This window comes from Castor canadensis, chromosome 2, assembly GCF_047511655.1.
Source record: "Castor canadensis chromosome 2, mCasCan1.hap1v2, whole genome shotgun sequence".
Taxonomy (NCBI): Eukaryota; Metazoa; Chordata; class Mammalia; order Rodentia; family Castoridae; genus Castor; species Castor canadensis.
Window position 1 is genome coordinate 20,885,917 of NC_133387.1, and position 17,460 is coordinate 20,903,376.

Below are 17,460 nucleotides of genomic sequence, written 5' to 3' on the forward strand. Positions count from 1 at the left end.
AAACCAAAAAATAAAAACCCTCAAACCAACACTATGCATTGGAAGGCTCAGTTCAGTCTATTTTGTAAGCTCAGTGAAGTCTGAACTCTGTTGCTTTAGGAGATCTTCTGGGATTCACTGGAGTTGACATGAGGTTAATCCAGAGTCAGGGTTCTACTATCCAGAGAGTCAGCACCAGATAACAAGAAATGTTCCTAGAGAAAGGACTGCGAAAGCCTTGAGCATTACCCCCACTGATATACCCACAGGCTTTGCCTACCATCATTCATTCTTTTTTTTTTTCTTTAAAGTCACATTTTGTGGTTAATGATTTACAGTAAAATTTTCTCTTTTTAGTATACAGTCACAATTGCCTATGGCTGTATAACCACCACCGTAATCAAATTATAGAACATGACTATCATCCCCCAAATTCCCCACGTGTCCCTTTGCTGCTGACATCTATTCACTCAATGAGTCTTTGGCAACCCCGGATCTATGCTCTGTACCTATAGTTTTGTCAGATTGTCATATAAATGGAATCATATAGTATATAGCCTTTTGAGTTTGATTCTTTCACTTTTGCATAAAGCCTTTGGGATTCACCTACATTGTTGCTCATTCCTTTTTATTGCTGAGTAGCCTTCCACTGAATGGTAGAAGGTTGATCCATTTATCTACCTACCAGTGGATACTGAGATTACTTCAAACTTAGAAATAATGAATAAGTTATGGATAAAGCTACTTCATATACAGGCTTTTGTGTAAATTTGCAATATCATTTCTCTTGTGTAATGAAGTGGGATTGCTGGATCGCATGGTAAGGGTATGGTGAACTTTGTAAGAAACTGACAAACTGCTGTCCAAAGGAGCTGTGTCATTTTGCTTTCCTACTAGTAATACACAGGAGTTCCAGTTGCTCTGCACCCTTACCAGCAGTGTGCTAGTTAAAAAAAAAAATAGCCATTATCATAGCTGTATTGTGGTTTTAATTTGCTCTTATTTTTATTGATTGATTGATTGCAGTATTAGGGATAAAACTCAGGGCCATGCACTAGCAAGCATTCTATCACTTGAGCCGCATACCCAGTCCTTTTGCTTTTAGTTTCTTTTTCAGAGAGGGTCTCATGCTAACTTTGCCTAGGTTGGCCTCTCAACTTGATCCTCCTGAGTGAACTTGATCCTCCTGAGTAACTGGAATGTCAGACATGTGCCACCGTGGATGGCTAATTTGTATTTTTTTAATGACTAATGTTGAGCATTTTTCACATGCTTATTTTCCATCTATCCATCTTTGGGGACAGAGCAGGTCACATCACTTGCCCAACTTTTAAAAACTGTGTTGTTTGTTTTCTTATTAAGTTTTGAGGGTTCTTTTGTATTCTGGATATAAGCTCATTAGGAAATATAAATTTTAAAAATATATTTTCCTAGTTCTGCATTATCTTTTCACCTTAACAATGTCTTTCAAAGAATGATTTTTAATTTTGATGAAGTTCAGCTTATCATTTTTTTCTCTTATGGATGGTGCTTTTGGCATCATATTTAAGAAAGTTTTTTTTGTTGTTGTTGTGGTACTGGGGTTTGAACTCAAGGTCTTTACCTTGAGCCGCTCCACCAGCCCTTTTTTTGTGAAGGGTTTTTTGAGATAGGGTCTCGTGAACTGTTTGCCCAGGCTGGCTTTGAACTGAGATCCTCCTGATCTCTGTCTCCTGAGTAGCTAGGACTACAGCCATGAGTCACCAGCACCCGGCAAGAGAGTTTTGCCTAAACAAAGTCACAAAACTTTTCTCTAATATTTTCTTCTAGATGTTTTAGGTTTTTTTGTTTGTTTTTGTTTTTTGGTGGAGCTAAGAATCAAACCCAGGGCTTTGTACATGCTAGGCACACATTCTACCACCAAGCTATACCACCATCTTCTATCCATTTTGACATGAGTTTGTATAGGATATATGATATTCTTATAAACTGTTCATTCAAGGGAATCCAAATAGCTTGACTGCTGTTCATTTTCACTGATAAGTGTTCATCTTAAGAGCTGCTAATTACTAATGACTAATTTCACCAATAAAAACTCATTTGAACATTCACGTGCTAATTGGCAAAGGATAGTTTTGATCAAGATGTCGGTAATGGCACTGTTCACAGCCTCCTCTCAAAGGTGACTTCTCTGATATAATAGAAGGCGACCAACCTTGGAGTGGGATTCATTTCTAGGGCAAATGATTGCTGCTGCACAGAAATGAAAATGAGTAGCACTTAGCTGAAGAGAAAGCATCTATGTTAAAGTATTTTAAAAGTAAATTACAGTCAGTATAACCTCAGACAATGGGAGACCATGTGAGTAGGCATGAAGATGGTTCTGAACAATGGTGAGTGGTGGGTTTCTTTCAGCTACACGCAGATTACATGACAAAAGCATGAGGTGACTTGGGAAGATGGGCAGGAGCATGTCATCATAGGCTGTAGAGGCCATCTAAGGAATCTTAGATGCTAGAAGCCATAAGGAATCTTACTAGAAGTTTAAGAAGTAAAATGATATAATCAGACATGAACTTTTGGAAGACTAATTTGGTACAATGTAAGAGTAGAGTGATGGTAGAGAATGGATCCAGCTGCAAATAGAATGGTGAGGAAATTCCTATGCACTGGAGGTAAACGCCTATGAGATCCTAAAGCTAGTGGCAGAGAGGAAGGATAATCACTATTTAGGTATATCTTCCTCTTCCCAAATGATTACAAGTGAAAAGAAATTAAAACAGTCATCAATGAATATCCAATTCAGATAAAAGTTTCACTTTTTTTTTTAAATTCTGGCTTGTTGTTGCTGACCTTAACCTGACTTTGGCATTAAGGTTTTTGCAAACATTGCTGATTGCACAGCAGGATGGTTGATTTTCAAAAACTGCACACTTAGGATCCCAACAGTGACAGGGAGCTGCTGTTGAACCCACATCAAGCCCTCCTGATGGCAAGGGAAATCAGCTGATAAAGGTGACATTTTTGGCATCTTGGACTCAAATGGCAACTTAATTTTCTTCTTCTAAAAGTTCAAATATGAAAAAAAAAAAAAAACCTCAACAAGTTTTAATGGTCTCACCACGTCTTTCATATCTTGGGGATGTCATCTGCCTTATGCCTCAAACTGTATAAAGGGGCTGCCTTGTGGTTGAATGTGACCTACAATAACACAGGTAAAATGTTAAATGCTCTTTGGATGGGTTCTTCAACACAGAACCTGCTGGATATGAGAACATTTTTTTGCTTTGAAATTTAACAATATTAAAGAAAAACAGGGGCTATGGACAGAAGGATATTTTTGGGACTAAGACAAATTTTGGCATTTGAAGTTGTTCTGGATTTCTTTCTGGCTGGTATAATCCATTAATATTTTTATGTGAATTCTGTTGTTTTGTTCTTCTTGTCTCTCTATCTTTCTCTCTTGGCAGTACTAGGGCTTGAACTCAGGGCCTTCCATTTGCTAGGCAGGAGCTCTACCACTTGAGGCACGCAGCCAACTCTTCTGACTTTACTTTTCAGATACGGTCTCATACTTTTGCTCACAGCTGGCCTCGGACCACAGTCCTCTTACCTCTACCTCCCTCTAGATGGGGTCACATGTGTATACCACCATACCTGACTTGGCTTGAGACAGGGTCTTCTAGCTTTTTTTTGCCTGGGCTGACCTCCAACTGCAATCCTCCTATCTCTACCTCCCACATAGCTGAGATTACAAGGACATCCCACTGAGTCTTCATCACACCAGATTTTGGAAACAAGGCCTTAGTTCTAATTCTCTTTCACAGTAGGATGGGAACAAAACAAACTTCAATTAACTATCACAAAGATAATGTTGGTCACACATTCTCTGTACCTCATAGATATGTGCAGTAGACTTCTAAGTGGACCGCTATGTGAAAACACAACCTATAAACCAATTCATTTTTATTAAGAGCAACAGGTTTTGTTTGGGGAACTAGCACTCGGTTTATCTGGATTTGGTTTTAAGTAAGCTAATTCTAAGAATCAATCACATTTTCACTAACCCCCTACTATGCAACAGGAAAGGTTCAGATTCTGGGGTCATTCATAACAAACAAGGCACACTTGGAGGAGCTGGTGGTCTCGTCCACAGCTTGGGTCCCCACATTACTTGCAGTTGTCTCGATCCTAGCACTGTTGACGCTACAGTGTGATGATTAGTTATGAGGTCATTTTGTATCATCCCTGTGTGAGCCCATTGTTAATGTGACAGGACAGGACAACGCATATCAACACTTACAGTATAAGTTACACATGGAGTGAGTCGCTAGTTTTATGAACCAAACTTTAAAAGGAATAAATATCACACAGAATATATTCATAAGAAAGCAATCTGAATGTTAAAATCATGTGAAAATTTAATTTAGAAAAAATAAACATGTTTAATGTTGTCAATCAAAGTCAAGAAAAGGTAATTCTGCATCCAAGAATCTAAAATTCAGTATCTTTTGTTATTCAGTTTGAAATTATGTTTTTCTGTTTTTAGACTAATGTGGAGGAAGATAAGGCAATGGGTATTACAGCACTGTATGGTTCCTTGTAAAGTTAATAAATAATGACTAAAACATGTTCAACATTATAAAAAGAGTATTGCCAAGATGTACAAAAATAAAAAGGACACAACAGAGGTTAAGGGTTTAAAAGATTTTACTTGAAAACGTGTTGAAAATATCCCAGTTGGAATTAACTATACCACAAGTAGGTAATTCTGAATGTAGAACATGTCTCACCACTACACAATCAATAACAAATTCCAGGAGTTGTGAGAGTAATTAATTTGATGATTCCTTGTTTTTCTTTGCAACCCAGGTAAGAGATGTTTCAGAATATTACTAGGTATTTTTTCTCTTCTGCCCTTTGAATTTATCTACTCATAGAAAAATGCCTGATTTATTTTACTACCAGCTTGAAAATAAAGAGAAAACAAATCTAAAAATTAACATAAAACAAATCAGAAAACATATAGCATAGCCTTTATTTCTAGACAGGTTAATGTAAGAAATAAAATCAGTAATAATTCTGAGTAAAACAGATTCCAAACCTGCAATGCTACTTCTTTTGTTCTACTCAGAAGGTGCTTATGAGCAATAAAGAAGTAACTCATTGGGCAAAGTGAAGAAGAATGTAAAAGGCAAGTGACACAAAGAAGTGGCATTAACACACTGGAAAGCTGTCCAGGTTCTAACTGCACTCTCAATATATTCCAAAGATTTAACTATGAACCAAAGTGTGTTTACATGTTTAAAACCTAGGTCTAGTAAAGACTTCAGGTGAAAACAAAATATTCTATCAACTTTAATAATGATAGAAAGTAATACAGAAGAAAATGTATTGCTATACCATGCACTTTGTTACTCTGCTTGTCCTAAAGTTACAGAAGGATATATCCAAATGTCCACTTGACATTGCTATCCAGATGTTTAGTAAGCATCTCAAACTGAACATACCAGAAATGGAGCTCTTGATTTCCACCCCTTTCCTCACCCTTCTTCTCCTACAATGTCTCACCTCAGTTAATGGCCCTGGCTCAGGCCGCAAACTGGTGATTTTCCTTGAGTTCTTTCTCTCACTTCTGCCAGCCCCTATATCCAACCCAATCTGTCAACAAGTTTTGTCTGCTCTATCTTTAGTACATATCCCAAGTCCAACACTTTTCCTACCTCTGCCTCTGTCACTATGATGCTCATAACTGGTCTCAACTGGTCACCCTACTGTCATTCATAATCCTTTCTGTAATCCTTTTCCATATAACAGGCAGAGCAAACTTTTTAAAATGTTAATTAGTTAACATCTCTCCCCTGCTTCTTATGGCTTCCAATGAACCATTAAGAACCTCCCCATGGTTTCTGAATGCACTTAGGAGAAATCTGAACTACTTACTCGTTCTGTAAGACCCTCCAATGTGTAGGTGTCATGATCCCACATTACCAACCTCCAGCCTGTCTCTTGTACCTTATTCTAGTCCTTACCATCTGCCCTGTTCATCAGGCTACAAACACATAAGATTCCTTTCTGTTTCTCAAAACTGCCAAGCTTAATCTTGTCTTAGAACTTTGTGGGTATTACTGTCTCTGTCTGAAACTCTCTTCTCCTAGGTTTTATGTAGATGCCTCTTTCTTGCCACATTTCCTTTGACTATGTAAAAAATAAAAGGTGCTTGGTGGCTCATACCTGCAACCTAGCTCATGAGACCCTGTCTTGAAAACCCCATCACAAAAAAAAGGGCAAGCAGAGTGGCTCAAGTGGTAACAGCAATATCTAACAAGTGTAAGGTCCTAAGTTCAAAGCTCAGTACTGCCAAAAAAAGGATTAAAAATGAAACAAAAAAATCCTGCCCTCCTGCCAAAAATCCAAAACAAAACAAAAAAAAAACTCCCTCCATAAGCCCCATACACCCTGCACTATCTAGTATGTACTGGCTACTAAGCACTTTGAACTGAGACTTGTCCAACTTATGCTATAAATGCAAAATAATACAGATTCTAAAGGCTTAGTACAAAAACACATAAAATATCTCATTAATCATTTTTATGTTAATTACACGTTAAAATGATATACTGCATATACTGGGTTAAATAAATCATATTATTATCATTCATTTTACCTTTTTCCCTCTACTTTTTTCAAATGTGTCTACAGGGTTGGTTAGTCTCAAATGTTTAGGACCAAAAGCTTTTTGGGTTTTGGAATATTTGTATGGACTTTACTGAGTAAAAGCATCCATAATCTGAAAATCCAAAATCTGAAAGGTTCCAAAACCTGAGGAGCATTTTTGAGTTTGGGATTTTTGGGTTAGGGATGCCCAGCTGTACTAGAAAATTTAAAATGATTCCTGTGGTTTCTATTTACAGTTCACCTTATCTTTCTATTGAATAGCACTGATTGGTATGATTGTTATTTTATTGCTTTAGTAGTACTTAACTGAAATTATCTTTCTTATCTAGTAGTTGGAAGACAAAAGACTACCACTAGAAGATAGTTTTATGAGAGCAGGAACCTTGAATGTCATGTTCATTGCTGTATTCCAATTTTTAGAATACTGACTGGCACAAAGAAGGCACTCAATAAATATTTTTTGAATAAATGAATGGACAATTGAAAACTTTCTAGTCTTTCTTCCTCTCATCTTCATCTGTATAATAATAGAGGCTACCAAAGCTAATCAGAGTGTTCCACACTTCAGGGGAAAGACAAAGAGGCCAAGAATATGGCATCTTTGAAATAATTTTTTTGCATTATTGTTTAATTTAATGTTTTCATTTGGGTTTTAAGTTCCTTGAAGGTGGGGATTGTGGTTCTTTCTTCTGTAATTCCCTTCTTGACTTTTTTTACCCAAGTAAAAATATCAGCCAGGTACTGATGGTTCTTGGCTGTAATCCTAGCTATTTGAGAGCTGAGATCAGGATTGTGGTTTGAAGCTAGCTTAGGCAAATAGTTCACAAGATCCCATCTCCAAAATAACGAGAGCAAAATTGACTGGAGGTGTGGGTCAAATTGTAGAGCACCTGCTTTGCAAGTGTGAAGCCCTAAGTTCAAACCCCAGTTCCCTACTTCCCCCTAAAAATCAATGACAACAAAGTCACCATAATTGAAAGCTACATTTTGAGTATTTACTGTGTGGTGGGCATTGTGATAATTATTTGCAATTTTATTTATAACATCTCTGTAAGTTAGGCATTACCATTTCCATTTTTAAGAAGAGGAAACTGAGGTTTTGTAAAGTTAATTAGCTAGCTAGTTGGTATGGGCATTCAAATCCATGTTTTTGTATTTTTTCTTTTTGGTGGCATTGGGGTTTGAACTCAGGGCATCATATTTGCTAGGCAGGCACTCTTACCACTTGAACCACTCCACCAACCTCCAAATCCAGGTGCTTCTGACTTCATTGGCTACACCAACTCTGAATTACCACATTCACAATATAACACGTGCTCAAATTCTTTTACAGTGACTGAATAATGCTAAAAATCATATTCACCATAATAAGGACAACAGCAACAATAAGAACCAAAAATAAGCAGGTGATTTCTGAATCACAGGACACTGACATCACAAATCCTATGCTTGGTTGGGTTATACCTCACTTCCAGGTGCAAAACCAGCAAGCAGCGGTCAGCCATATCCTGGAAGGACTTGGCAAGTTCACTCAGCGTCTGCATAATCTGCTCGGACACTGGAGGCAGGTCCATGTTCACATGGCTCTCTTGAGCAGGAGAAAGCACTGAAGAAGAGAGGAAGACAGAACACCAATTATTTTATTAGCTGTTTATGGTTTTTTGGAACACATATTATTTTGTTGTTCATCTTGTTTTTAGTAATTAGGTTAATGTTAGTGTTGGCAGCATTAGAAATCTAAGATATGCTTGATAATTTTTATACTAGATTAAACATTAAAGTTCAGCTGATTGTCTTGAATCAATTCATTGAATGATTGAAACAGACCCTCACAGCTGGAAGAGCCCTTAACAGCACTGTGGCCTAACTGCGTGGTCTGTACTTGTGTCTCCTGTACATTTTCAAGTGGCTTTTCAGCTTCTGGTTGCACACTCAAACAAATGCTTGTGAAAGGAAACTCAGTACCTTCAGGGGAAGTATATTCTATCTCTGAAACATCTCATCATTTTACAACAAGCCTTTACCTGTCTCCTTAGTTTTTTTTTTTTTTAATTAAAAAATTATTACTTAAAAATTTTTCAGTTTTTTAAATTATATTATTGTTGTACTGGAGTTACACTGTGACATTTACAAAAGTTCTTATGATGTGTTATAGTTGCATCAACCCTCCATCATTCTCCTTTAGCCTTCCTCCTCCCCATTCCCGGAATAGTTTCAACAGGTCTCATTTTCCCACTATCATACATGAGTACATAATATTTCTACTACATTCAGCCTCCTTCATCCTTTCCTTACATTCTCCCCTCTCCCACTGGTACCAGCTCCTAGACATGACCTGTTTCATTATTGCCCAAACATCATTGGTCAAAACACTCTAATTGTTCTGCATCTCCGTTGAAATGGCCCAAGTAAAGTAAATACTCCAGATGTGCTTCATCTGCCTAGAAATATTAATCACTTCCTTTTCTGTAGATGTTCTGATGCTTACACTAAAGACTAAAATCTGAGGATGTGGTGTGTGTATGTAGAGGGGTGGAAGGATGGAAGTGGTAGTAGGCTGCATTCCACCTTAATTCATATATAGCTTGTGGTCACCTATATCCTCTAAAAGATCTTTTTATAAAACTATTAGAGCTACTTTCTATATCTTTTCAAAATAATTTATAAACATTTAAACACTTGAACACTTTCTTTAGGAAAATACTGAACAGCAAAATGTGAACAACATTTGTTCATCTCTAGAGTTCTGTTGTATTTCAACTCCCTACAGTTTTTCAGAGATCACCAATAATAATTTGGCAATCTTGTTCAAAATTTCTCTTAGTCCTCTACATCTCAAATGCTAACTCTGAGTTCTTTCTACCACTTTACATGACCAAGATCTATTTACTAAATTCTCTCTGTCTTAGTTTCCTTCATAAAATGGGGTTAGTAGTACCTATACATCATGAGCTTGAATGGATTAATATATGTAAAATACAATTATTAGCATATGAAATATAGTACTTAATGTTCATATATATCAGAAACATAAGCAATAATTATTATCCTTTGACCTGCTATTTGTCCATGTTAAGCCTTAAGATTAATTATAGCTATAGGATACTTATAAAATAATTCCAGCAATCTTAAAAGCTCAATTTCCAGTTGCCAATATTCTTTGCTTTTCTGTGTGGAAATCCTTCTCTCTATCAGAGAATATAGAGTCATTTGGAAGAAGGGCTTTCTGGACTTAGGGAATATTTGATTTGGTGAGGCATCACTAACGCAGGAGGCAGGTTCACTTACAGGGTAGGGTGTCAACATCTGCCTGTAGCAGTGTATATAGTTATATACTGTCACTGCTGTACCCGTTCCTAGACTTTGAAAGTTCACATAAGGGCCAAGATAGGTAAACCAGATGTATAACCTAGAAGGTTAACTTTTCTTCTGTGGAATCAGACTCTAATAAATTAAAATAATATGGTGTCAACATAAAAAAGTGAATGTTATTCAAGGGAACTGATGCTTAAGGAGGAAAGGAAATGTAGCAGTGTAGATTTAAAATTATTATCAGCCTTAGTATCATCCTAGATTTTCACTAACTCAACTGCTGGAGCCTGGGTGTATGGCATTGTACTCTCCCTCTAATGCTAACATTATTCATGTTGTCTGACCACAGAGAAAGATCCCTACCTTAACAATGTTTCATGTGACAGGCTAGATGAAAGTAACTGTAAGTAACATTCTTAGAATATTTCAAAGCTTTTTAGGGCTTTTAAGTCCCTGGATTCCTTTGCTATGTAATACTAACTGTGGTATGGAGTCATCTATGCATCAACAAGAAGCAGAAATAAGTCTCTGAAATCTTACTCATGGTCTAAGATCCAAACCTATACTAATTGACCAAATTCTGTTAAAGACAATTTTGATTAAAATCCAATAAGAAAACAGAAAAAAAATTTGTCTCCTATTATACGAATATATAATTTCATCATATGGTAATTGATCACTGCCAAATTATAAATGCAAAAACAATCCAAGTAGAGTAAGTCAACAGCAAGTTGCAACTGCCAGGTAAAACTTACAATGAGCAAGGTAAGGGCAGTTTTGAATTGTGAATTTTATTGACTGTGATCTATACCAAAAACATTGGCATGTGATTAAGGCAGCATAGAAATTGTGCCCAGAGTCCACCGAATAGCTGGCTTGTGAATTCCTAAGAGTTTACTGAAATTTACAAAGTTTTCTTAATAAGATGGAATATATTGAGCAAAGAAATGCTGAGCATGGGAAAAACAACATAAAATGATTAGCTTTCTCTTTAATATCAAATGGAGATCTAAGGAAAGGCAATGTTGACAGACTCTGCTTGGGAGAATTCAGTCAAGAAATGAGGTTACTGGATGTACACACACACACACACACACCCCCACACCCACACACATATATGTGCACATCAAGTGCATACATCCTTGTATATTGTATATTTATCTCATGGGCTGTTCCTTTAATTAGTACAGTCCTCAAGTATTGAGTTTTAAAAACATTAATAATTGGACCTAGGGATTTGACTCAAGTGGTAGAGCACTTGCCTAGCAAGCAAAGGTCCTAGGTTTAATACCCAGCACTACAAAAAAAAATTTAAAAAAATTAGCACTTGATCACTTTATTAAGATATACACTGTGAGCACTTTTTCTAATATTGGGGGTAGGTGATATCAGATCATTCATAATATCCTTGGTCCTATTTTGAATATTACATACAAACATGCATCTTTAAGACTCCCAGCTAGCCATTTGTGCCAAGGTAACTGTGGCTTTCTGTACTAAGTTGATTAGTCTATATAGGACGTTGGACCTTGGACTCTGGAGAGTGCACTGCTTTTTTTGGTGAAAGAATAGATATCTCCAATTCCTTTCTTATTTACTTCAGCCTCTGAAAAGTGCGCTGTTTTCAGAGTGCACTGTATTCCTAGTCCTGTTTATAGCTAGAAGTGGCCATGTGTCAGTCAGTCTGGCTAGTGATCCCCTAAGTATCTTCAGTGGCTTCTGGGAAGGTTTTTGTTTTTCCTGATAAAAAGAGAGTTTTAAGGCTGGTGCCCCTCCTTTCTCCCCTGTTCCCTTTTTCCTGACTTGAGTTAAAAAGATGCAGAATCAGAGAGGAAGACTTACTGTTGAACTGCTGATCAATACCAGCAACTGTCTACCATCAGATTTCTTGCTTTATTAGAAAACAAATACATCTTTAAACCACTGGAAATTAAAAAAATAATAACTTGCTGACAAGTTAAGTTCTGTTTTCAGCCTCTGAAGTTTTAAGTTCTAGTATCATATTCTGAGAGTAAAAACTTCTCTTCTTCCACTCTCTCACACCTTTGGTTCCATTAAACCTGCCATTCAACTTTAACTCTGCAATCCCTTCATTTTCTCCTGACAGATTAGGTTCCATTTAAGGGCCTCAGCATGAACTGATCCTGCTGAGCTACTCTTTTACCAGAATCCTCAATTCCCTTAAATCCTTCTCTTATATTATAACTGCCCTAAACCTCCATTTAATACTGGGTCAACTCTACAACTCATCCTTTGACAGGAAAACAAAACAAAATGAAAGTGCAGATTGTTGCCCCAAAAGTTCTGGATTTTAATCCCCCACCTCCATCTCAAAGCTTTTGATGCCACTCAACAGCCCTTTCACTAGTGCTTGATTAGCTCCCAACCGGTTCTCAGTGTGGTTCTGTATTCATGCTACTCTTTTTAGGCCCCTCTGTCTAACCACCTCCCTGTTACTTCTCTCCCAAAGACCTCAGGTTTTAATTCTCTCTCTTCAAGAGAATTGTTGACACTTTCTTTCTCCACAGTCCTACCTTTCATTTCTCTTTAGAGCGCCATAATCTGATTTCTGCCTTTATCTCTTTATTAAAAATTTTTTTAAGATTGATCAATGATATTCAAATCATCAAATCACTGGGTGATTTTCAGTTCTAATCTCATAAAAGCTCTCTGTTACATTTGACATCACTGATCATTTACTTCTTGAAATTATGTCTTTTTTTGGCTTATATAGCATCATACTCTTCTGGTATTTCCTTCACTGAATCCTCTTCCTTCAGTCTACCCACAAATGCTGGTGTTCCCACATGTACAGGAAAGCAATGCAAGTCAACTCCCTGTATAGCTATCCTTATCTCAACTAGCAAAAACCCTTGGTCCTTCCTATTATTGCTTATACTCTCTCTTCAACAAAATCAGAGATAAGGGTGAAATAGTTTCTGCCTGGCAGCAAGGAGGGGTGGAGGGGAGAGGGAGGGGACGGGGCAGGGGGAAAGAGAGAGGGCGGGGGGAAGGGGGGAGAAGTGACCCAAACATTGTATGCACATATGAATAAAAGAAAAAAAAATGCTGATGTTCCTGAGGTCTTTTTTTCCTCTGTTGGTATTCCTTATTTGCTATTATGTTCTGCATGAGCTCATCCATTTTCATTGTTTGTACTTCTGTATAGGAAATGGTGACTCCTAAATTTCATTTGATCAACTGTTTGCAAGATGTCGCCAACTGTACATAACTAAACATGTTTTTGTTCTTTGGCATCTGTTCTTTATTCTGAATTCCCTTCCTACCAGAGACATATTGATTTAGAAATCTAAGCTATACAGGAGTATACTCTTTGATGTTCTCCCTTCCATCAAGGACTAGTTTCTGCCAATTTTATTTACTAAATATTTTCTTAACATTTATTTATTCAATACCTATTGCCACTTTCTTGGTTTAGGCCTCATCTCTTCTATGAACTACTGGCAATAGTCTCCTGACTGGTGTATTAATCTCTTGCCTGACCCTTTTTTTCATTTAATTAAACATAAGTTAGTTAAATAGAGCTGTTTATCTAAAACACAAGTATGATTGTGTTAATTTCTTTTTTATAAATCACATAAATGTTTCCCATTGCCTATATGATCAAGTCCAAGTTCTTTAGCAAGGTTTCCCATGATTTTTTGCAGAGTTGGATATTGAACCCAGAGCTTTGGGCATGCTAGGCAAGAGCTCTACCACTGAGCTTCTCCCCCAGCTCTCCATAACTTTTTGATCTCTGCTAACCTTCCAGTTTTTCTCCATCTCTTGCCACTTTCTTCTTCCTCTTCAACTTGTCCCCTTCTCAAATCCTTGCCCTTTGACACTTATAAAGTAAATTTCCTAATTATATCATGATGTTTCATGATTTGATGTCTGTAATGACTTTTTAAAAAAAAGACATTTGAGGTTTTAATTTTAATAAGGTAGAAAGAGTACAAGTAAAGTGTGTAGAAAATGAAACTGGAGGATAATTATGGGCTGTATTTTCCAAAGATAGTTACACAGCATTTCTATTCTTACATGCTACCCTCTTGTGAAGAATTCCTCTTGCCTTGAATCTGGCTGAATCATAAAATCAATTCAGTTTCATCTTGTTCACTGTGATGACTCTTATTCCTCTTTTAAAACCATGCTTTCAAGGACAGACTCTTCTAGATGTCTCACCCTCACTCTCTTGTAGAGCAGTTATCATATTACATTAACATCATTTGCTTAGCAGTGTGTCTCCCTGCCAGACCATTAATTCATTCATTAATTCATTCAGGGCAAGGCTCATATATAAGCCTTTTCCCATCATCAAAGCAAGCAGAATAACTGGAGGCATTTAAGGAATTCAATGAACGGCTTTTTAAGAAATTGAATTAAGGATTTTAATTGACCAATATAACATGATAAAGAATTCACATAGTAACAGATTGATAAGGTCCAAAAAAAAAAAAAAAAAGGAACAACTTGCCATTTACAACCATACTTTCTCCTTAGTTTCCTCAGTATAATCTAGGGAGAATGGGGGTAGGGGAAATAGTTCAATATAGCTGGTTTCCTGGGCTGTTCAGGAATTTTACAGATACAGAGTTTAATATAATTCTAGTTAATTCACATAGCTCAAATACTTTCCCTATACATGGTGTTGTCTTTCAAAGCCTCAAAAGACAACAAAGGCTTGGGGGCCTCTCTTTTCCATTAACATAAAATCCTTGGCATGTCAAATATCCAGCATCTCTCAAGGAAAGCCAACATACTAACTGTCATGGAAAAGCAATCAGTTGAGGACATTAGAATGTCTCAAGTGGTTCTACATCCTAATATTAACCAGACTGAAATCTGTTTAGTTCTTGAAATTAGTCAAAATTGGACTCATTCAGACCCAGAAGAGCATCTGTTTTCAAGGATGCAGCTGCTACACTTTCAATGGCAGCTTACTGTGACTTCTTCAATGGATTCCTATGAGGATGTCCTTGCGCATCTGCAATATTATCTAAAATTGTTACAATATTCGCTTAGACTGGTATCAGTTGTCAGGAAAGTGATAAACTGAAGAGGGAAAGATAGTTATCACAGCAGGAAAAGAAAGGTTAACCCTGCGAATTCAAACTTTTTGAAGATAGAAAAAGACAGAGAAGAATTATCCCATGAGACTTTCTCATTGGAAACATTTTAGGAGATCAAATTTCGGTATAATAATTATTTCTTAATCCTGTTCTTATTTGTACAGAGGTGACAATGCTATGTGAAGATCTCTGCTGTAACCTGACATAAAATTAATTTCCAATCTTCAGTTTTCCAATTTAGAAAATTGTATTGACAGCATCTTTCTGGCAATGTGTTATTAGATCTTATAAATAATTTTGAAATTCTTTGATGTTACCGGACTGAACACATTTTAAATAATAAAGATAAATGCTGATGAGGCATGTGATCTTAAGAGTGGGAGTGGGAATGAGGGAGAATATGGTGGATGTATTTGTTATTCATGTATGAAAATAGAATAATGAAACCCACTGAAATAGTTCTAAGAAGGGGGGTGATGAGAGAGAACGATGGAGGGGATGAATCTAATTAAGACATATTATAAGCACATATGTGAAAATAACAATACATCCTCCTGTACAATTATTGTATGCTAGTGTAAAAAATAAAGGAGATTCCCCACTCCTATGCCCAAATAGGAGCTCTCTGAATATAGAGTGAACACTTTCTGTGTGGATGTGAGGCAGAGACCTATTTTCTCTTCTGTGGTGCTATTTGGTATTTCAGTAATCATGTGCTACATCTCTTCCTCTATTGATCATAAGACTTTGGACAGTGTAACTTCTCTGTGTCCCATAGAACGTCTCCTCTGAAAGGTTATTTTACTCTAACTACAGACAGAAATGCTCTGGGGAAGAAAGGATATGCCTGTCCCACTTACTACCCAGCTTAGTGTCTCAGATGTTAAATAATATTTATTTGAGAATGTTTGATTACGATCCCTGCATTTTTCCCCTACCCCCCCTAAAAAAGACCAAAGACTAAGCTCTTCTAAAGAACTTGCATTTCATATGAAGGATGCTGCTTAATACCATACTCTTTTCTTGCTACTTCCCAGAGGCATAGAACGTACTCTTTCACTTTCTACTACCTCTAGAACAAATTTCTTAACAACTCTAAGCTCCCTTTCCCTCATATACACAGCTCAAAGAGTTACTGTGTGGGCCAAATGGAGGGATGTGGTTCTTTGCATTGCACTGTGCCTGCCAAGGGCCAAGAGCCATCCTTGGAACTCCAGTAATATACTGCCTCTCTCCTGTGGATTTGGTACATTTCATCTTGCACTTTATTTGCCTACAACATCCCTGGTAGACTCTGAGACCTGTGATAATAAACAGGATAACTTGTTCTTCCCGGCATCTCTCATAGTATACAGCTCCTCTTATACTCAGCAGATTGTCACTAATGCTTGCTGAATTTCACCTTCAAGTTTAAGGACAAATCAGAGTTGTATACTGATTTTCAAAAATCATATCTACAATGCTTTTAACCTAATGTCTTCCAAGTATCTCATTGGTCTGGAACATCATTCTGTTTCAGGGTAGAAACTAAAGCTCCAGAAGACACATGAGCATCTGAAACTGAAGAATTATTGCACATATTAAGCTACACAGAACAAAGGAGACTCATTAAGGCCCATTCTGAAGAGCCAAACAAAAATAAGAGTCAAGTAAAAATGGATAGTCGTTCCATTCCCTTAGGCTACTGCAGGATACAAGGTGGTATGCACTCCATGAAACAAGTTCTGTAGAGACAATAACAACCACTCAATCATAAAATAGTGCTTGATGGTATCAAGTCTGAGCAAGCCCAAGTCCTCCAAGCATGTACCTTTAGGGTCCTGTCCGCATACAGTGCAAAGGAGCACAGACAGATGATTTTATACCTTGGGATTGATAATGCAGACCTCAGTCTCTTTCAGTCCTGGGGAAAACATTAAGATTGACTTTTTTTTCATTATTCCAAATAATCTTCCCAGAGGCTTGGCAAAAACCTCATCACATACTAAAAGGCTTGTGGTGTGGCCAATTCAGCTCTTGGTTGACACTAAAGAGAAATTGGGGGTGGGAGGAGGAACTAATGAACAGTTTGGTCCTTCTGCTAAAAAGCACTATTATTGTGGGGTTGTATTAGATTTCCGTTACTTTATGAGCCTTTTGTGATTATGTAAAACCCCACATCACACAGCATATTAAAGCATTAAATACTTAACCACATATTTTAGGAGAATAAGTGACAGTTTTAAGTTTTAAGAAAATTTTTGAGGCAAAAATATTACATGACAGAGAAATAACATTTGTCTGTGTTCAGAAAGGATCTTTCTAGCTTTATCATTTGTAAATCTTCCAAACAGCCTTAGGGGATGGCTTATTCACTAAGCAAATTAGAAAATTAGGCTCATTTACAAATGGTAAAACTGAACCAAACAGCAATGAAGCATGCTTTCCTACAGGACGGGCA

The 17,460-nt window shown here is 37.0% G+C and overlaps 1 protein-coding gene across 2 annotated transcripts in view; it reads right to left on the bottom strand.

Moving 5' to 3' along the window:
* Exoc4 (exocyst complex component 4) overlaps positions 1–17,460 on the bottom strand; it is an 826,621-nt gene that overhangs the window by 73,298 nt on the left and 735,863 nt on the right. For both annotated transcript variants that reach the window (XM_074062803.1, XM_074062797.1), the window contains one exon: positions 8,101–8,242. In XM_074062803.1, coding sequence (XP_073918904.1) covers positions 8,101–8,242 — 142 coding nt within the window. The remainder of the gene's footprint in view (positions 1–8,100; positions 8,243–17,460) is intronic.